Source organism: Clupea harengus, chromosome 24 (assembly GCF_900700415.2).
Source record: "Clupea harengus chromosome 24, Ch_v2.0.2, whole genome shotgun sequence".
Taxonomy (NCBI): Eukaryota; Metazoa; Chordata; class Actinopteri; order Clupeiformes; family Clupeidae; genus Clupea; species Clupea harengus.
The window spans coordinates 6,421,936-6,444,435 of record NC_045175.1 but is presented as its reverse complement, the minus strand read 5'-3'; the positions used below and the strand labels follow the sequence as shown (position 1 = coordinate 6,444,435).

Here is a 22,500-nt window from a genome sequence, read left to right as displayed (position 1 = left end):
GCATGGGCGCTAGAAGCTTGCCCGTGGCAACCGTAGGAGAGTGAGTTCCCTCCCTCAGGCCAGCTGTAGAGAGCTCTGATTACGCTTCAGATCAGATTAGCCTTCACTCATACACACGCACGGACACACGCACGCACACACACGCACAAACACACACACACACACACACACACACACACAAAGAGAGACAAACAAAGATACACATACACACACACACACTCTTATAACTGTATGGGTAGAAAAAGAGGGGCCTGTATTGTGTGATGAGGGCATAATGAAGTTGACAGCATGCTGAGGCCTTGAGTCTGCCTTACAGAGAATCATCCACACACACTTTTAGACACAACTTACAGAGAATCATCCACACACACTTTTAGACACAACTTACAGAGAATCATCCACACACACACTTTTAGACACAACTTACAGAGAATCATCCACACACACACTTTTAGACACAACTTACAGAGAATCATCCACACACACTTTTAGACACAACTTACAGAGAATCATCCACACACACACACTTTTAGACACAACTTACAGAGTTCACAACACAAACACACACACACACACACACACACACACACACACTCAGAAGTAACTTCATACACACAAACGCACTAAACTAACAAGCTAACTTTAGACATTACTTATTAATACAGGCATGCACTCTGGTCTTTTAACAAGATCAAACAAGTCACACACAGACACACACACATACACACACACGGACAAATACACGCATAGATATGCATACACACATGCATACACACACGCACATGCGCACATGCACACACACAAATACACACTGAGAAACACACATACACACACACACCTAGTACAGTGAGGTAGGCGCAGGCCTCTGCGATCTAACCCACACACACAAACACACACACACACACACACACACACACACAAACACCTAGTACAGTGAGGTAGGCACAGGCCTCTGCAAATCACACACACACACACACACACACACACACACACACACATATCTAGTACAGTGAGGTAGGCGCGGGCCTCTGCCACACACACACACACACACACACAAACACACACACACACACACACACACACACACACAAATACACACCTAGTACAGTGAGGTAGGCGCGGGCCTCTGCGATCTTGAAGGTGCTGTTGCGGAGCAGGGCCTCGCACACGTAGGGCCCGGCGTCGGCTGGGCCGGGGCTCTGGATGGTGAGGCGCCGGCCGAAGGCCCCCACACCCTGAGTCAGCCGCACACCGGCACGCTTCCACACCAGCTGCAGACGCTCCACCGGCCTACAGGAGGAGAGGAGAGCAGGGGGTGGGGTGGGGTGGAGAGAGAGGGGGATGGAAGGAGGAGAGAGAAGAGAGAGAGGGAGAGAGGTAGGCAAGACAAGAGAGAGAGAGAGGGAGGGAGAGAGGGATGGAGGTAGGCAAGAGAAAAGAGAGAGAGGGAGGGAGGAGAGAGAAGAGAGAGAGGGAGGGAGTGAGGTAGGCATGAGAAGAGAGAGAGAGGGAGGGAGGAGAGAGAAGAGAGAGAGGTAGGCGAGAGAGGGATGGAGGTAGGCAAGAGAAGAGAGAGAGAGAGGGAGGGAGAGAGGGATGGAGGTAGGCAAGAGAAGAGAGAGAGGGAGGGAGGAGAGAGAAGAGAGAGAGGGAGGGAGTGAGGTAGGCATGAGAAGAGAGAGAGGGAGGGAGGAGAGAGAAGAGAGAGAGAGGTAGGCAAGAGAAGAGAGATAGGGAGGGAGAGAGAAGAGAGAGAGGGAGGGAGTGAGGTAGGCAAGAGAAGAGAGAGAGGGAGGGAGAGAGAAGAGAGAGAGGGAGGGAGTGAGGTAGGCAAGAGAAGAGAGAGAGAGGGAGGGAGGAGAGAGAAGAGAGAGAGGTAGGTGAGAGAGGGATGGAGGTAGGCAAGAGAAGAGAGAGAGGGAGAGAGGTAGGCAAGACAAGAGAGAGAGAGAGGGAGGGAGAGAGGGATGGAGGTAGGCAAGAGAAGAGAGAGAGAAGGAGGGAGGAGAGAGAAGAGAGAGAGAGGTAGGCGAGAGACGGATGGAGGTAGGCAAGAGAAGAGAGAGAGGGAGGGAGGAGAGAGAAGAGAGAGAGGGAGGGAGGAGAGAGAAGAGAGAGAGGGAGGGAGTTAGGTAGGCAAGAGAAGAGAGAGAGGGATGGTAATGAAGATAGAGATTAGAGGGAGAGGAGGGACATTAAGCCACGTTAAGCTTTTCCTTATAATGGGTGTCGATGGAGAGGAACACGCTCAGCGTAAGATAACAACCACATTCCTTGGATTTCGGTTTTCAGTTTCCATTTTCTTTTCATATGAAAGTGTCTATGACAAGCGATGTGTGACAGAAATGTGCTCTTCTTTGATCGATGTTTAGGTACATTAAGCCTGAATATTCCTCATTGCAACAGTAGGCTTACCAACAAATTTCAAATTCGCCAAACACAACGAAGGCTGTAGCTCAAGTGGTGACAAACACGAATAGTGTTCTTGAACGTGTTTATGATCGAGAGACGTGTTAAGAGAAGTGTAGTCCTGATACATAGCTGCTTTGGTCCACGGCGTTATGTTAAGCTTTTTCCTTATAATAGGGGGTCAATGGAGAAGAGATGGCTTACAGCAACATAGTTGGACCTACCCGTTTCATTGGATTTCACTTTTGCTTCTTTGAAAGGAGATAGGTGTTTATGACGTGTGAGATTTCAGACAAATTCGGTGATCACTGATTGCTGTTTTGGGACATTAAGCTATTTCCCTAACAGGCGTCAATGGGGAGGAAAGTGCTTCAAGTGAGTTAACGGTAATAGCCAGAGGATTTCGGATTTGATTTTTGGACAGGGGATGTTTCCGACAAGAGATGTCTCTATGTCAACTTGGGTTTGGAATATTAAGCCACATTAAGCTGTTTGTTTCACATTAAGCCTTTTACAACACCCCCTCTGCTTCCTTCTCCAGTCCTCTCATTTCTTCCTCTCACTCCACTTTCTCCTCCCATCCCTCGTTTTCACCCATCTCCTTCCCTCCTCTCCCCTCTCCTGTCTTTCACCTCCCTCTCCCCTCTCCTGTCTCCTTCCCTCCTCTCCCCTCTCCTGTCTTCTTCACCTCCTCTCCCCTCTCCTGTCTCCTTCCCTCCTCTCCCCTCTCCTGTTCTTCACCTCCTCTCCCCTCTCCTGTCTTCTTCACCTCCTCTCCCCTCTCCTGTCTTCTTCACCTCCTCTCCCCTCTCCTGTCTCCTTCCCTCCTCTCCCCTCTCCTGTCTTTCACCTCCTCTCCCCTCTCCTGTCTTCACCTTCCTCTCCCCTCTCCTGTCTTTCACCTCCTCTCCCCTCTCCTGTCTTTCACCTCCTCTCCCCTCTCCTGTCTTTCACCTCCTCTCCCCTCTCCTGTCTTCTTCACCCCCCCCCCACCCCTCCTCCATGAGTCAGTAGGAACAGCTGCAGCTCCTCTCCTGTAGCTTCTACTCAACCACCCCAGCTCATTACCATCGCTCACGACACAGGAAACAAGCACACAGCTTCTTGACAGAGTACAAACCCAAAGAGTAAACATAACGGGAAAACAAGAATATAAATATATCTTTGTAAATAAATAAATGAATGGATGAATGAATGAATGAATGAATGAATGCATGAATGAATGAATGAATGAATGAATGAATGAATGAATGAAGACAAGAGATTCGTTGACTAATGGCTGTGCTGCTTTCAAAGTTAAAAGCAGGCATTCTTCCCCTTGGAACATGACGTCTCGCTGCCGACTAGACCAGACTCGCTGGGATGAGACACAAACCAGAGTGCAGAAAAATACAGACACTAGCACAAACACAGCAAACTGCAAATAAAACTTTGAACTTTGAGATGTGACACCGGATTTCTGTGTGTGTGTGTGTGTGTGTGTGTGTGTGTGTTATTAAAACAACTTCTTACAAGTTACCTTTTTTTTTTATGACAACAAATGTTCACACACAAAGGTTTTCTCTGACTTTTTCATGGCATGACAAGGCTACATCTGGAAACTACAATGACACAAAGCCTTGTTTTTGAATGTTTTGTGACATCACAATGGCAGACGTTCTGTGAAGGCCAACGGCCACTGACAGCGTCTGACGCGTGTCGATGCCAGAGTTTAGAGCGCAGTTCTATTTTTTGAGCGTCAGGTCCATGGAAACGGCTTGGATTTCAATTACGTCCATGTGTTTGTTCCGTTTTAAACGATCTAATGCAACAGTTATGGCCCTGTCGGTTAAAAGTCTGACTTTCTTTTCTTAGCAACCGTTTCCACTAGTAAACAAAAATAACTTAACGCTTATGTAGAAAGTTGCTGATGACTGAATGGCATATTAACATATAGCTAGCGACTGTCAATTACAATTGCACTGATACGCTGTGTTTCTGTCATTGTAATGCTTTAAACTTAATAGCGTGTTGGTTTCACCGTTTTGACGGTAACACTGTTACTGGATGCTTCTGAAAATGAAGTGCACTCCATGACGCACTGCCGATCGTCACCACCAGTGGGCATTGGCCTTGACAGTTTTCTGCAGTGACATTGCTTGTTCTGGATAGGCTATCTATGTGAGTTTAAGAAACTACTGAAACTAAGAGAATAATCATCTCTTGAAAAGTTTACCACTTCCGGTTCGAACCTGACTGTCAGACATTTGGATCGCACGCTGAGCACCGTTGCCCCAGGTTACGACCCACAACCCACCTTGCGTTAGCAACACACTCCAATGTCGCTTCGCTCGTGCCAGCAACCACGGACGTGTTCTTGGGGTTGATCACTATCGCCGGGGCAACCGGATCAGTGGGGGCATTGGGTTCTGGAAGAGACAGAAAGACATAATATAAGTAGAAGGACGAAACAGAACAAACGGAACGAGCAGAACAGGGCAAACAGGACCAATGAGAGTACACAGAAAGAGCGACAGCAAACAGGACCAATGAGAGTACACAGAAAGAGCGACAGCAAACAGGACCAATGAGAGTACACAGAAAGAGCGACAGCAAACAGGACCAATGAGAGTACACAGAAAGAGCGACAGCAAACAGGACCAATGAGAGTACACAGAAAGAGCGACAGCAAACAGACCAATGAGAGTACACAGAAAGAGCGACAGCAAACAGGACCAATGAGAGTACACAGAAAGAGCGACAGCAAACAGGACCAATGAGAGTACACAGAAAGAGCGACAGCAAACAGGACCAATGAGAGTACACAGAAAGAGCGACAGCAAACAGGACCAATGAGAGTACACAGAAAGAGCGACAGCAAACAGGACCAATGAGAGTACACAGAAAGAGCGACAGCAAACAGGACCAATGAGAGTACACAGAAAGAGCGACAGCAAGCGCAATTCATTCAAACAGCACTGTTTGTTTTTTTTTTGTGCTTATTTTAATGCATTAACCTCATTATTCTGCTCATCCGAGAACATTTGCTTCTGGTCGGAAGTCTTTCTTCTCTGAGCCGCTAAGTCAACATCGTTAACCGCAGAAGTAAAGCAAGAAAAAGGAAGTTTCCACAATCACACATTTTACTTTACTTCTTCTTCTGCTTTTTTTCAGATAAAAAACTTTCCCCCACCACCTGAAGAAAAGAAAATGTTGTAATAACACTTGCACTTCTCTTCGTTTCAATTTCCTCATGCCCCCCTCTCTCGCTCTCTTTCTCTGACTCAATCTCTCTCTCTCTCTCTCTCTCTCTCTCTCAATCTCTCTGTTTCTCTTCATCTTCCACCCTTCTTCTCTCCCACCCTCACTTCCCCTCTCTGAGCTCCCAACTTGAATTTTAATTGTCTTGTAATGGATTCCGATCTTAGAAACTTCACATGACTACACACAAATGGACACGGCCACATCATCCGTCTCTCTCTCCCTCTCATTCTCTCTCTCTCTCTCACACACGCACACACTAACACTAGTATTCTCGTAATGAAAATCCTGTAAAAACTCTGCCGAGATGAAAGGGCGCGTGTGAGACAGGCACAGAGCGAGAGAGGACGATTCACCTGAATTCCAACACCCTCGTTAAAGACGCGGCGGAAACACGGAGTAGGGGAGAGCAAAGTTAAGACCCTTCGTTAAGACGGAGCGAGAGAAAAAGAGTGAGGGAGAGAGAGAGAAGAGGGAAAGAAGGGAGGAGATGGAGAGATAGTGAGGGAGAACGAGGGAAATAATCGCACACACTCTTGTGCAGATCGATGAGCGCAGTGAACAAAGGAGTGTAGAGACATAATAAGGGATCTGCAGCGGAAGGGGGGAACACACACACAGACACACACACACACACACACACACTCACACACACTTTGATCTCGGCTTTGATCACACACACCCTCACTTCCGCCCTCCTCGGTAACAAATGCGTAATAGATTGTCTGACTTAAACACTCTCATGATGACTCTCGTTCAAAATATTCAAAAAAGAAATAAGAGAGAGAGAGAGGAGAGAGAGAGAAGATGAAGAACACATTTATGTTCTTCATGTTGCGATACACTGAGGAAATGTGGGAAAAGAGGGATGAAAATGGAGGAGGCCCAGCTGTTTGCCGTCTCTGGCCCAGAAGCGGCCCAAGCAAGGCCCAGATCTGTCTCAGCACCCGCCATGAGGATGAGCAGGGGAGGGAGCGGGGCGAAGATATGTCCCGCACAGATGACAAGAACGTCGAAGACTGACACGCCGACGAGACATTTAATTCCGGCGGAAACGAGGGATCTCAGTCTGACGACGCTTCTAGCTGGCTGGGTCGTTATCATTCAGCGGGCGTTGGCGGCCGGGGGACGCGTCCCTGGCATTTTCGGGTGCCACCTTCCGTCAAAAAATCAGCCAGCCTGCTGGCTATCAAATGTCAAAACATGACATTTTTCCCAGGCTAAGCATGATAGCTTGACAATTGATGGCTCGTTTGGCTTCAAACAGTCATCCAAAATAAGGTTACCACCGATAATTGCAGTGTGTCGCAATGCCTTCTGAGAGAGGGAGCTACGCTAAAGGCTACAACATCAAAATTCAACACCACACACATGCTTTTGAACAAGAGTTTGCTATTTGTACACCAAAAAAAATCCACAACCTTGATATAAATTTAAATTAAGACTTTTTTTTTTTTGGCCAAGGACAAGTGCACTGCGCTAAATCGAACGGAATGTAATTGAAGTGGACTGACGAGACGAGATTGGAGGGAACTAAAGTGAAAGGGGATGGAATTGAACTTAAATGAAATGACAGCGGAATGTAAGACCAGTGGCAATGGTCTCATTTGTTAAGGGTTCCGTAAGTCGTCGGCGTGGAGACAGAGGGGTTCATGGGTAATTGCATGTTGCCAGGCATCGATTTCATCCTGCCAGCCAGGAATGGTGTGTGTGTGTGTGTGTGTGTGTGTGGGGGGGGGGGGGGGGTTCAATAACAGATCATTAATCACGAATTTAAAGACATGGACGAATGTACTCATACACACAACACACAAGATACATGTGCACCTTTGCCCTTCTCTCAGATGCATGCACGTACACACACACACATTCTGTACAGAGCCACACTATGACGCAAACACACACAGACACACACACACACACTCACTCACAGAAATACAAACACACACACACACATACATCGATAGACCATTGTGCTTGTTTAACTGAAGGCAAAGTCGTCAAGTGGGAGATACGCTCTTTGCCAATATTCAATACACTAATGCGTTCCAATGGTTTAATTACATTTTTAAGCACTACACAAACACAGCATTGTCGCTAATTAAAAATAAAGCCTCTGACTATTTGCAATCTGTACTGAAATCTATTTTAATAATAATAAGATGTTTTCTGGAATTAGAATAAGAATCAGTCAAGTCCCCACTGACATGGATGCTGTACAACGAAGTGACATAGCACAATACATATGGAGGAAGTTGGTTTATATCTTTACAGTGTTATGAGGCTGTGTAAAATAGCTAACTAAAGGGCTACTGGCCAATGCAGCTGGAACATGCTAGTAATAATTAGTAATAAATCAATAACTATGTGAATATGCAGGACTCTCTCTAAATAATTCATCCTTAAAGACCGACTTTAGTCATCGTTACTTTGGGGCTTTGGGAATGTGAGAGATAAGATTACTGAACCACTGCAGGGGGCACAGGAGGAGGATGAGCTGAGCTGCACCCTGGACCAGGATCAGAACTCACTACCCCCTGGACCAGGATCAGAACTCACTACCCCCTGGACCAGGATCACAACTCACTACCCCCTGGACCAGGATCAGAACTCACTACCCCCTGGACCAGGATCAGAACTCACTACCCCCTGGACCAGAACTCACTACCCCCTGGACCAGGAACTCCCCTGGAAACTCACTACCCCTGACCAGGATCAGAACACACTACCCCCTGGACCAGAACTCACTACCCCCTGGACCAGGATCAGAACTCACTACCCCCTGGACCAGGATCAGAACTCACTACCCCCTGGACCAGAACTCACTACCCCCAGGACCAGAACTCACTACCCCCTGGACCAGGACCAGAACTCACTACCCCCTGGACCAGGATCAGAACTCACTACCCCCTGGACCAGGATCAGAACTCACTACCCCCTGGACCAGGACCAGAACTGCAGCTCCATTAGGGGCCTTCCTGTGCTGTTTGCAACTCCTTCGCCTGTGAACTAGTAGGAGGGGGACTGGAGGTGGCCCTCCTGCAGTGTTCACAAGCTGAGACCCTTTTCTCTGCTTGCCGTGAACACATGAATAGGCCATTATAAGTGTAGGCAACACACCTCATCTCATCTATACTCAGCATTAATGAGAACTATTGATGCAAAGCCTACCACTTGATATTAAAATATTCTATTTAATCCTGACTTCTGACGTGCCAATCCTGACTTGGGGTTGCATCTGAAATGATATGAATGAAGTTGACATGAACTGTAGCCTGTGTAAAATTACCCATGTTGTTTTCACACATATAGCAAGACCATTGTGTGTGTCCTTATCTCAATTATATTAAATATGGACAAAACGGACTAAATAGACAGCGTGGCCTAGCCTACGGCAAGAGAACTGTATCAAATTTACTCTCAGGACAATGCACTGCAATGCACTGCCAGCAAAGCCTAGCCCTGGTCTTTTTGGCCACCATGGTGTTAAGATTTTTTTTTTTAAACTCCCTATAGCCACAAATGATCAAATTAATAAATAAAAAACGAATTAACAAATGAATAAATAAATAACAAATGAAGAAATGTATTATCCTCCGGTGAAGAGAAGCGGTGTGGAGCCGTTGGTCGTGAACTCTGCCTCTCTGTTGACGAGCGAATGAGCCCCTTTTTATGCGAACGCGTACAAACTCCAGTTAAGCGACACCCAGTCGACCAACATCTTAATCACCGTTGTAGTTCCGCTGAACAGCACTTTAGGCAATCAGAGTTTGCCAACCCTGACTTTTCTTGACTTTCCTTGATAGCCCCGAGTTAACGCTGAGTGGGTTAAACCCCCTCCATAGTACAGCCCTCTGGTCGGCACACGGGATAGTCATGTGACCATACGCTGCACATGCTTCACTGCCTAAACAGAGACCGATTGGTCGTCTCTTCATTAAGGGCGTCGATTATGAGCAGACTGAACGCAAACAGTACCGCACACTCATATTATTTATTTATTTATTTGATTAATTCATTAATTGATTAAATCGCAGCCTTTTGAGTTTAAGTAATCGCACAGGCGGACATCGCGATTGTGATTAGATTAGATTAAAATGTGCAGCACTGGAGATGACATAGACACACACACAGAAAGGAGAGAGAGAGAGAGAGAGAGAGAGAGAGAGAGAAAGAAAGACAGAGAGAGAGAGAGAGAGAGAGAGAGAGAGAGAGAGAGAGAGAAAGAGAAATGACAGATAAAGATGTCAGAGAGAGGGGTGAACAAAGACAGGGAGGACAGAGACGCCCTGGTGGTAATCGTCTGGTTTAACTAATCTTAATCCAGCATGGTTATGAATACTGGCGGAGATTACAGCTTGTTCTGATATTAAATTTGTCCATCAGTCAGCTTTCCTGCTTAAAGCCACTCAACTAATCCCCTTCACTCCATACACAGTCCAGAGATAGAGGAACAACAGATTATAGCTCTCTCTCACACACACACACACACACACACACACACAAGCAGCTAAACACGCACACACACACACACACACACACACACACACACAACAGTTGAACACACACACACTCACAAAAAAAAAACACACACACACGCACATACGTGTAAATACACAGAACGTGTATGCGTATGTGTGTGTGTATGAGTGTGTTGCTGACGCGAGTAAAGAGTAAAGCACACTTCACACACTCCCTCCAGATTTATTCTCAGACTTTTCATACCAGTGTGATTCACTTTAGCAATCCCCCCCCAAAACTCACACAGACTAGAGAACAGGACAGCACACACAACACACACACACACACACACACACACACACACACACACACACACACACACACACACACACACACACACACACACACACACACACACACACAACAGCCATTTGTTAACAGCATTAGTCTCTAAGGGGGTCCCGTCCGGTCTGTAAAAGCGCATTTGTTCGACATCTCATGTATCCATCCACACAGTAATGAATTCCTACATCACTCTGGATAAAAAGAGTCTGCTGGATAAATAGCTAAATGGAAATGTCATTACCAAATCCCATAGGAAGAGTCAACCGCAGTGAGCGCTGGTCTCTCTGGAAGGATTCATGCTTTGTAATTTCCCCGAGTGTGTGTAAGATAACGCCTACAGAGCCTGCACAGAGTAACACTGCAGGAACTGATGGTGTCAAACCAGTTGGGAGTGGGTGTAGAAATGCTCTCTGTGTGTGTGTGTGTGTGTGTGTGTGTGTGTGTGTGTGTGTGTGTAAGGGTTTGAGAAGTGTGTAGAAATGCTGTGCGTTTAAGGGTTTGGGAAATGTGCAGAAATGCTGTGTGTGTGTGTGTGTGTGTGTGGTGTGTGTGTGTGTGTGTGTGTGTGTGTGTGTGTGTGCGCGCGCGTGTGTGTGTGTGTGTGTGTGTGTGTGTGTATGAATCTGACAATCGCTCACACAGTAAGGAGTTTGTCTGTAGATGATCCTAGAGTTTGTTGGGAAAAGATGAGACTGTGAGAGGGGGAACTGGATCTGCGATACGTGGAATTGATCAACACCGTCAACCAAGATTGGAATACCAACAAAGGTTAGCAGTTAATAACTATGAGATTACCCCTCTACACCAATATAAAACTAATTTAGATAAAAAGTCCAGATAAACAGATACATTTCATGTACACACAAATATTCACACACTCTCAAAAACACACACATGCATTCGCATAGATCCAAATACATGCACAAAGGTAGATGTGATGAAAGCTTTGAATCATTTTGGAGAGTTCAGAGAACCAGTAGGGGGCGCCAAGAGGGACAAACAGAATAATCAGGCGTCAAGCACAGTCGTCAAGCAGGAAGCTTTTCAGCCAGTTTGACAGTGAGAAATAGAAATACCGAGACAGAAAGAGAGAGAGAGATGGAGAGAGAGAGAGAGAGAGAGACACGGGGAGTAAGGGATTAATAAATGAGTACAAGATGGAAGGAGCGTAAAAGGCCATGGCAGTTAAGGAGGAGAGGATTCTGCCGTTTAGTCAATCAACGGGTTGGGTGTCTTACCAGAGGGGGCACGATTCCTCTTGCCCACTGTTCCAATGGAGTGAGTGAGGGGAGACAGAGACAGAGAGAGAGAGAGAGCGAGAGAGAGAGAGAGAGAGAGAGAGAGAGAGAGAAAAAGAGAGAGATGACATTAAAATCGATGTAAAATGATGGTTAAAATACTCTGTGAGCTCTCTGGGAAAGGTTCAAGTAGGCTTTTGCCTCACTTAAGACTCCACCGCAGTGTGAATGTGTCAGTGGTAGTTTCTCAGGTGGTTCATCGCACGGGCAGACAGACGCACACACTCTCGCTCCCTCTCTCTCTTTTGCCTTTCTTCTCTCTCTCTCTCTCTCTCTTTTCTGTGTTCTTCTATCCCCATTCTCTCTCTGTCCTTCACCTTAACTCATTGTCTCTTTCTTTCCCATTTCCTCAATCTCTCTCTCTCTCTCTCTCTCTCTCTCTCTCTTTTCTTCCTGCTCTCTCTTTCTTTTTCTTTCTGGTATTCTGTCTAGTCTAGTGTTCTCACAGGGTGAGCAGACAAGGCACAATTCCCTAAGCAAACCTGAAAACGGCCGAGCAGCCAACTTATCCCTCGAGACGAAAACAATATAAAAGGAATGAGAGAGAGAGAGGGAGAGATTTGAAAGACAAAACTAGAAAAAGGGAAACTTAAACCACAAAACACACTGACTGTGTGTGTGTGTGTGTGTGTGTGTGTGTGTGTGAGAGTCGCTGCCATGGCTTCGATTCAACTGCTCTCCAATCGCTATAATCAGCTGTGCGCTCGTCTGCCCCCATACACACACACAAACACACACACACACACACACACAAACAGAAGGGCTCTGATTGGCAATGTAAGACATGCCAAATCCCACACCCATCACCAGAGATCGAAGGATCCCCAAACTGGAAGAACAGAGGAAGAGACAGAGAGAGAGAGAGAGAGAGAGAGAGAAGACAGAGATGAAGAGAGAGGGGGGAACGGAGGAGAAGAGAGGAGAGATACAGGAAGACAACTGATGTCATGAAAGATTCAGAGAACGGGTAGAGTGAAAGGGAAATCCAGGGGCGATGCCCCCCTCACACACACCCACGTGCACGCGCACACACACACACCTTCCTCCAAAACAGACAGGCGCACACACACACACAGGATACCAGAGTCATAATTAGGCCTCATATGAATCTGTGTCCGTGTGTGTTTGTGTGTGTGTTTATGTGTGTCTGTAGAGATAACTAAATACAGCATTCGTTTTCAAATGAGCTCAGGCATAGAGAGTAGAAACAGAAACAGCAATTAACACACAGACACACGCAGTGTATAAGTGTGTGTGTGTGCGTGTGTGTGTGTGCGTGCATGTGTGTGCTTTTATGTGCTTTGACAGTTGCTTGGCATATTAGCACGTTTGCTAAACACAGCATATGGCTAACATGCAGCAAGCTGTGTGGAAAAAAAAACATCTCATCTACACACACACACACACACACACACACACACACACACACACACACACACACACACACTACTAACACCAACTAAGTGAGAAAGAGAGTAAGTGTGAGAAAGAATATGAGACTGACAGACAGATGAAGAGAGAGAGAGAAGGAAGTGCGAGGAAGAAAGGAGGAAGTTCTTGCAGGGAACTTGAACAAAATAAATTCTGCCTTGTGATGTTCACCCATCACTAATCGCACACAACCCATCGCAAAATAACTGAAGCTTTGGCACCCATATGGAAAAAGTCAACAAAATTCTTATACGTCCATTTTTATGTACAACGACAGTGTGTTAACATAATACATAACACACAATTATGGACCCTTTCATTGACAGTAACATAGAAAAAATATACATATATTTTATATATGACACACCTTGCATGCTGAAGGGATTTATGCCGTTGTAGTATGAAATATATACGCAAGCTCTTTACCACAGATTTATCATGCGAGTATTGTATGTGACAAGTGTGATTCCCAGAGGTTTTTTACAGACCAGTTTCCATATGGGTAGTTGCTGGCCCCTGTCAAACACTGCCATAAGATTTGCAGTGTATTTTATCATGAGCAGTATGGTTCCTATATGTGTTTGGAGCCCTCTGCCATATGGGCCTATGAAGCCCATCCAGACTGCACTACACTGTGTATGTGTGTGTGTGTATGTGTGTGTGTGTATGTGTGTTTGCCCATTCAGATGCACTACACTGTGTATGTGTGTGTGTGTGTATGTGTGTGTGTGTGTATGTGTGTGTGTGTATGTGTGTTTTCCCATTCAGATGCACTACACTGTGTGTGTGTGTATGTGTGTGCGTGTATGTGTGTGTGTGTATGTGTGTGTGTGTGTATGTGTGTGTGTGTATGTGTGTGTGTGTATGTGTGTATGTGTATGGGACTAGGTCTGGCAACAAACTACTCCCTCATGCCAACAAAGGTTAAAGGTTAAAGGTTGGTTAATTTTTTTATACAGTGAGAGAAAGAGAAAGGTTTGGCTTTTCTGCTGTGTAACTATATTATTTCAATGAAACTAAATTCTATTTGCTGTATGTGTTTGCAATGCAAATGTAACTATTTGTCACGCCAATAAAGCTCCCTGAATTGAATTAAATTGAGATAGGCTACATACCACATTTACTAAGCTACTCCTTAGGGAGAAACTGAAAGGTTAGTATAGGTTGCAGACTGCCACTAAGGAAAGACTGGTCAGCAAGAGAGATAGATGAAGAGAGACAGAGGACAGAGATGGAGTGTGTGTGTGTGTGTGCGTGTGTGTGTGTGTGTGTGTGTGTGTCTGTGTGTGTGTTTTAACTTGTATGTGTAGGTGTTATTGACATTTTGCACACGTTGTAGCACTACCTCGTTCCTCTCCTCTTCCTCCTCCTCCTCCTCTCATTCTCTCCCTCCCTGACACCATGTGACCTTTTCCAATATCGCGTGTCAATCACAGTGGCGACGGAATGGACAGAATGAGGAAAAAAACAGGAGAGAAGAGACGAAGCAGCTTCGCCCCCAAAAGTGCATCACCGCCCAATCAATTTATCCACTCAACCTCTGCCAACACTCAAAACGAGAAGTCTGTCAGTCTCCCCCTCTCTCTCTTGCTTTCTCCAGTGTGTCACACACAGACTTCACTTGGGCGGCCCACCCAGGTATCTTAAAGGCAGGGTAGGCCATTTATTCCAGTTCTTGTTACATTTCTAGAAATCCTCTTTACGTCCTGATAGCGATGAATAATGAAATGCTCTAGTCAGACACGCTGCTATTAATGCTAGCGGGCTAGTCAGACATGCTGCTATTAAAGCTAGCGGGCTAGTCAGACACGCTGCTATTAAAGCTAGCGGGCTAGTCAGATAAGCTGCTATTAAAGCTAGCGGGCTAGTCAGACACGCTGCTATTAAAGCTAGCAGGCTAGTCAGACATGCTGCTATCAAAGCTAGCGGGCTAGTCAGACACGCTGCTATTAAAGCTAGCGGACTAGTCAGACACGCTGCTATTAAAGCTAGCGGGCTAGTCAGACACGCTGCTATTAAAGCTAGCGGACTAGTCAGACATGTTGCTATTAAAGCTAGCGGGCTAGTCGCACAAAAATGGCAGAGAAAGTGCAGACAGATTTTCCAGATCCAACTATCAAAGCCATATTTTATTAAGAGAGTTTTCTTCTTCTTCTTTTTTTTTTACTTTGTCTCACTCATGTTGGCAGATAGTGGCAGGATTGGACCTGTGAAATGATGTGAAATTCATAGAAATATTAAATGACTTAAAATAGTGTGTTAAAGGTCGGACTATTTTTTAGTTTTTTTTTGGTGCCGGCAGGTAATACTGGCCCTGTCTGTGAGCTTCCATCAAAAGTATATTTCAGCCCTGTGGGAGACACGGGTCTCTCTCTCTCTGTTTCTCTCTCTCTCTCGCTCTCTCTCTGTCTCCTTCCTTCCCGTACCTGTTTTCTACTCTCCCTCCCTCCATCTCTCTAGGCGCTGCAGGAACTCGGGGCACTTCCCAGGTGGTGCAACCGCTTATATTAACAGCCCTCCTAATGGGTCCTTTTAGCCCTTCTGCTGCCGTGGCGGTGCCGGAACTGTGTTGAATATTGCGGTGTTCACCGCGTACCCTCTGGTAAATCTCGCTGGTTTTAAAACTGGCCGTTTCAGGGCCGCACAAAAGCACCTACGCTGGAGTAGGTACTTATTTTGCCCCACAAAAAAAACGGCCCTGGAAAAAGGTCCTACGGGGGCGGCTCCTGCAGCGGAGAACCAAAGCGACACACGTGTCCCTGCGGTGAGAAAGCGCCTTCTGTCACTTTAAAAGGCTGTTTAAAAGGTGTATTTTGACCTGATGCATTAGCGCCATAGAGGCTGCCACATCTTTTCATCTATTCTGACTCATTGGAGGGTGGATAAAAGCTGATGTCAGGAGTGCGCGGTGATTGTTCACGAATGGGGGAAAACACACAACTATACACACTAATACTTTCATGCACTCTCACACACACACACACACACACACACACACACACACACACACACACACACATACACACACACACATGCATTTAGGATGTATAACTTGAGTGAATATGATAAAATTGTCACACAAAAAAACATGTTTGTGCATGTGTATTGCGTGTGCGTGATATGCCATGTTTTTGTACAGTGTTCCACTTTCGCGGGCCACCATTTAACAAAACACTAAAGGCCTCAACAAGAGAGGAGCAGGAAGAGAGGAGGACGGAGAGAGAGAGAGAGAGAGAGAGAGAGGGAGAGAGAGAGAGAGGCATAGAGAGAGAGACAGAAAGAGACAGAGTCTGTAGACTACGTTTAATCTGGCATGGTTGCGTCCTCTGAGCTTATGACTGCTCACATCTAAAGTGGCTTTGGAACAGGCTGATCCTAAAAGACCACTTTTAGGGATTGTATGACTTCCAACAACACACACACTCTCTCTCTCACACACACACACGCACACGCACACACACACCCTCACCCTCACCCTCACACACACACACACACACACAGTCTGCTCTCCTTCTTAAATCAGGACAAACAGTGGGGGATCTCTAGTTTACTGATTAATGAGCCACTTGATTTTCTCTCTCTTCCACTCTCTCACTCTCTCTCTTTCTCTCTTCCTCCCTCCTCTCTCCCTCTGTCTGCTATCTGCAGTCGTGTGGCTGGAGGAGTGTTAGGCTTGTTTCTGGAGGCTGCCATGCAGAGATAAAGCTCGACTGAAGTCAATCAGCTGGCATTGACTACAGAGAACCCGAGGTCAAGTCGGTTCAGACAGACACACACAAATAAACATACAAATGTGCAAACACACATACATGAATGCATGAACACACTTACAAACACACACACACACACACACACACACACAGACAGACAGACACACACATATTTACAAATACATAAATCTACACCAGCCAACGCACTTGCATGCACAAACACCAACAAGCAGACACACACACACACACACACACACACACACACACACACACACACACACACACACACACACACACACACACACACAAGGTGAAGAGGTGACTTCATTCAGTCTTCATTAGGGGGCGTCTGTAATCAGAGCACTTTAGACCAGGCCTGTGGCCTTTTTAACCACACACACACACACACCACACACACACACACACACACACACACACACACACACACACACACATCCAGTTTAGACCAGGCCTGTGGCCTTTTTAACACACACAGACACACACACACACACACACACACACACAAACACACACACACACACACTCACAGTTTAGACCAGGCCTTTGGCCTTTTTAACACACACTTCCATTAGGCATGTGACTTCACCAGACCCTGACAGAGCCTCAGGTCCCACCATATCACGCTCATCTATAATTACCATTTCTCATCTCAGAGAGTATGTTTGAATGTGTGTGTGAAGGGGGGTGGGGTGTTTGTGGGGTGCCAGCAAACTACATGGCAATATCTTGCATTTGCATTTTAGATCACGTTTCATATTTTAGATCGCATTCCATAACACCTCTCCACAATTCATAAGATGGCGATACACACAAACACAAAAGTCTCATGAAGGATAAAAACACACAAACACAAAAGTCTCATGAAGGATTGATAACGGCTAAGGCTGCTGGCTACAGTACAAACACACCTCCCTCACTTGACCTGTATTTCATTTTTTGTTCAGACTTATTTGTTCCAGTAATCCAATTTCAACCTCACCACTCCTGGAATAAACTGGGACAAGTTCGCACACACCCTATTTGACCTAAAAATAAATAAATAAATAAATAAATAATCTGAAATGTATCACTCTATATTCCATAGTTAATCAGATCAAATAATGACACTGGAGTCTCTTAGTTGCCGTAGGACAATCGCAATCAATTAAGATGGGAGGACAGAATAGATTAGATATGAATCTATTCATCATGTTGATGTGTTTATGGGACTATGGAGGATCAGCCTAATCCAGACTTGAATGTAATCTGAGGGATTAGCGCCTTGTCTCTGTGAAAACTACTCCGAGTTTTGAGTGGATTACAACCGTACGGACGACAAGGTTCCGATCCCACTTGCTAACGCGGTAACGTAAGAGGACAACACTCCCCACCCAATTCCCACTCACATTGAAAACCATTTATTAGGATGCTAATTAACCATATTTTGGCGTCATGTGGGAATGGGAGCCAATGTCGCTAATACAGCAAAATCTGATGACCTAGAGCTATTAACGAATCTTCTGTCACGGACTGCTCTAGCGAAAAACAGGATTCCTGTCTTCGAGAAGGGCAAGGGGAAGAGGGGACTGATGTGTTTGATTTCTTTCTTTCTCTCACAGCCTTTGCTCAGCTTGCCTCTTATTCATCCTTTTTTCTCTCACTCTCTCCATTTCTATTCATCCTTTTTTCTCTCACTCTCTCCATTTCTATTCATCCTTTCTTCTCTCACTCTCTCCATTTCTATGCATGCCTTTCTCTCACTCTCTCTGTTGTTAATCATCCCTTTCTCTTGCTCTGTCTCTTTATCTATTTTTCTCCTCTCACAACGTATTTCTTTCAGGATTTCTATTGGAAACCCTTTAATATCATCTGCAAGTGGTTGGGATCACTTTGAACTCAAAACTGTCTTTTATGGGTGATCTGATTGAGAAATTAAACTTTGTTTCATGCTTTGCAGCTAATGGTGTTTGCTATGGTTGTCTAGTTGCTATGCTAGCTCGCTAAAATAGTCCAAACTAGCTAAGGCGATAACCCTAAACAGTTGAAATGGAATGGCAGAGTTCCATTCACGTGAAATGATAGCTAGTTATCTAGCTGACATTACAGTCTCAATTACATTTTCTGAAAATAGGAAAAGGCTCAAGATACATCAGATACGAAACTTAACTCAGCAGCTAAGTCATGCACATTAGCACACCCTAGCAACTGCCCACTGCTAAGATGGCTCCCTAAACTAGAGTTAGATAGCTAGGTTAACTTTCATGAGACGTTAAATATGAATTATCGGTATATGTCAGTCACTACAGTAGAAATATTTGCTGGCAGTGCTGACTGTGTCTCTCGTCTCGTGGAGCCTCACGCTCATTCCAGAGCACGATGTGGAAATGAAGACTCTCAGAACACTGCTGTGATTGACGGCTGAGTGAAAATGGCGATTCACTATCAATTATGAATTGTTTTAAATCTGACATTGTTGCAGATTTCATATGTGAAGGAGACAGCGTGAGTGTGACTAGGCGAGAAATAAAGTCAATACATTTGAGAGAGAGGGCGTATTGGGTTGTTGATATTTGTGTGTGTGTGTGTGTGTGTGTGTGTGTGTGTGTGTGTGTGTGTGTGATGAGAGTGTTGAGCGAGGGATAGATTGACCGAGAGAGGATGAAGATATTGAGTGATAAATGAAGAAACGCTGGCTTTAAACACTGCATTTCTTACCTGCCAAACAGCCAATCATTTTATGTCTCTGGTGCTTATCATGAGAGAGAGAGAGAGAGAGAGATAGAAGAGACATGGAAGAGAGAAGGAGAGAGAGAAAAGGAGAGGAGAGAGAGTAGATGTGGAGAATGAGGGAGAGAGAAAGATATAGATATTGTGAGAAAAGACAGGGGAAAGGATAAAGAGGAGAACAGAGAGTGGGAGAAAGAGGGAGAGAGAGATAAAGAGAGGGAGTAGGAGAAAGAGAGAGAGAGAGATAACGAGAGAGAGTAGGAGAAAGAGAGAGATAAAGAGAGGGAGTGGGAGAGAGAGAGAGAGATAGAGAGAGAGAGAGAGAGAGAGAGAGGGAGTGGGAGAAAGAGGGAGAGAGAGAGGGAGTGGGAGAAAGAGAGAGGGAGTGGGAGAAAGAGAGAGAGAGAGAGAGAGAGGGAGTAGGAGAAAGAGGGAGAGAGAGAGAGGGAATGGGAGAAAGAGGGAGGACGGCATGGTCCCTAGAGGTGATTGTCTGGGCTTTATGTATGCCTCGCTGCACACAAACATCAGCACATCTGGCCACCCCACAAACACACACACACACACACACACACACACACACACACACACACACACACACACAATGGGAGAGCGTGTGTGTGTTTGGGTGTGTGCCACCACCCAGATGAGTCATATGAAGCCCATTCCATCTTGATATAAGGTGCACTGCATTCACCCCAGACACAAACACTGTGTGTGTGTGTGTGAGTTTGTGTGTGTGTGTGTGTGTGTGTGAGTTTGTGTGTGTGTGTGTGTGTGTGTGTGTTTGTGTGTGTGTGTGTGTGTGTGTGTGTATCCTGACTGTGACAGATGCTGTGGTGGCACTGGGCCTGTGCTGTTAATACTCCTCCATCTTTAATGAATATTTTAACAGGATCTTAAACTGGGCTGAGACACTCCGGCAGGACCCCCCGAATTAAAGAGGGACTCAGGGAGTGTGTGTGTGTGTGTGTGTGTGTGTGTGTGTGTGTGTGTGTGTGTGTGTGAAAGAGACACTTTGAAATATTTTTTTTCACACACACACACACACACAGAGATGTCTCAACCACAAACACACTCCCACTCACACAGCACACACAACTGGAAAAAATAAAGATGGCAGACCAAACTCTGTAGACGCTGTGTTTGTATATAAAGGTCATTTGTTTGGCATTTTTTTCTGTTCGATTTTTTTTTAAGTTACAGAGAAATAGACACTATATAATTTAACAGCCTCGTTATGGTAACTAAACTATGGTAAAAAAAAAATACATCTGAGGTGATTTGCGAAGCGTCGATTAGCCAACTGTCTAATAGTAGACAAACGGTAAACAACCCACAAAGTAGACAGCCTGCTAGCGAAGTCAAACAGTGGTCAGCAATTTATAGAAGCGTTTTGTTGACCTGTGAATCTCGCTATAGCGTCTGCGTTACTACAAAGGCTTTATCGACACACCCCTAAACGTTGGGTAACCCCCCGCCAAGTGCTAATGCAAGCCGCCTGTGCCCTGTAACAGTTTTTTTCAAAATGGCGGCAGTACTGCTGTGGCTCATGTGTTTGACCAATCGACATACACTTACATCCTTCCTGGTTCCTATGGTGCTGGGAGAGTACCATACCCTGAAGTAGAAGCTTCAAAAAGCTCAAACTTTGTTCAAACATAAGGGGTATTAAAACAATGTCTGTCTCTCTCCAATTGTCAAGGCGAATTTATTGCCCTGGCAACAAGTGTCACTCGACAAAAATGAAAGCGGGTCTGGCGATGGTGCAGCACTTGTGGGCTTTGACGGCCCCATATCCACATCAACTATGCAAAATCTCGATTCAATCTCTTCTCATCCAGTCAGAGTTAGCGACAAAAACATTCAACGTCTGCACCCTTTTTCAAAATTTTAGATGTACGCAACAAAGGTCTGCTACATCAAATTCCGTCTCTTTTACACCTTGTCTGTTCCCTGTGAGGTGCTGACACTACACAGGTACCTCCCCTTGCAGTCTTAGAGAAGCGTACTCCGGGCTGGTCAGTTCCGTAAAAGTAGCTGTGAACCACCCTTTGGTCGCCCACTGTCTGCCATCCGACCGTGTCTTACAGGCTGGGAGGAGGGGGTAAAGGATCTGACCGTGTCTTACAGCTGCGGAGGAGGGGGTAAAGGTGCACCCCAAAATGGCTGGAGACCCATGGACTGACCCTACCTGTTTCTCAGGGACTCTCACTAACAGCTCTCTTTTACGTCATTTCAAATGGGTCTTTACAGTCTCTCTCACTATCTGTGGCTCATTCTCTTCACTCTCTCTCACTCTCACTATCTATTGTTCACTCTCTCTCTCTCTCACTATCTGTGGCTCACTCTCTTCTCTCTCTCTCACTATCTCACTGTCTTGCTCTCTCTCTCACTATCTTTTCTCTATCTCTCTTCTCTCTCTCCCTACTTCTCCTCTCAGAAGCCTGTCTGGCTTTTAGTGTTCTTTTTCCTGAGTCATACCTTCTCTTAATGGCCTCTAATTACAAATATATAAATAACCTCATGATTAAGTCAGAAAACAATTCCCCCATATGGCTGGAAGACACACACAAACAAACACCCACACACACACAGGTTAAGAGACAACATCGAAATAGGCCGATTTGTGTTGTGAAGGATTGTGTGTGTGTGTGTGTGTGTGTGTGTGTGTGTGTGTGTGTGTGTGTGTGAAGATCGACTCCCTCACCCTCTCACTCTCTCTCTCTCTCTCGTTCCCTCATGTTCTCATGGTCAGCCTCAAGAACACACACACACACACACACACACACACACACACACACACACACACACACACACACACACACAAAGAGAATGTGTTTCCTGAAAATGCTTACACACAGACAGAAGTACACACA

At 45.5% G+C, this 22,500-nt stretch overlaps 1 protein-coding gene across 1 annotated transcript in view; it reads right to left on the bottom strand.

Moving 5' to 3' along the window:
- Positions 1-22,500, bottom strand: part of sdk1b (sidekick cell adhesion molecule 1b) — a 233,070-nt gene that overhangs the window by 93,695 nt on the left and 116,875 nt on the right. The window contains exons 6-7 of the mRNA XM_042703418.1: positions 4,706-4,817; positions 1,100-1,290 (exon numbers count right to left, since the gene is read on the bottom strand). Of these exons, the coding sequence (XP_042559352.1) occupies positions 1,100-1,290; positions 4,706-4,817 (303 nt within the window). The remainder of the gene's footprint in view (positions 1-1,099; positions 1,291-4,705; positions 4,818-22,500) is intronic.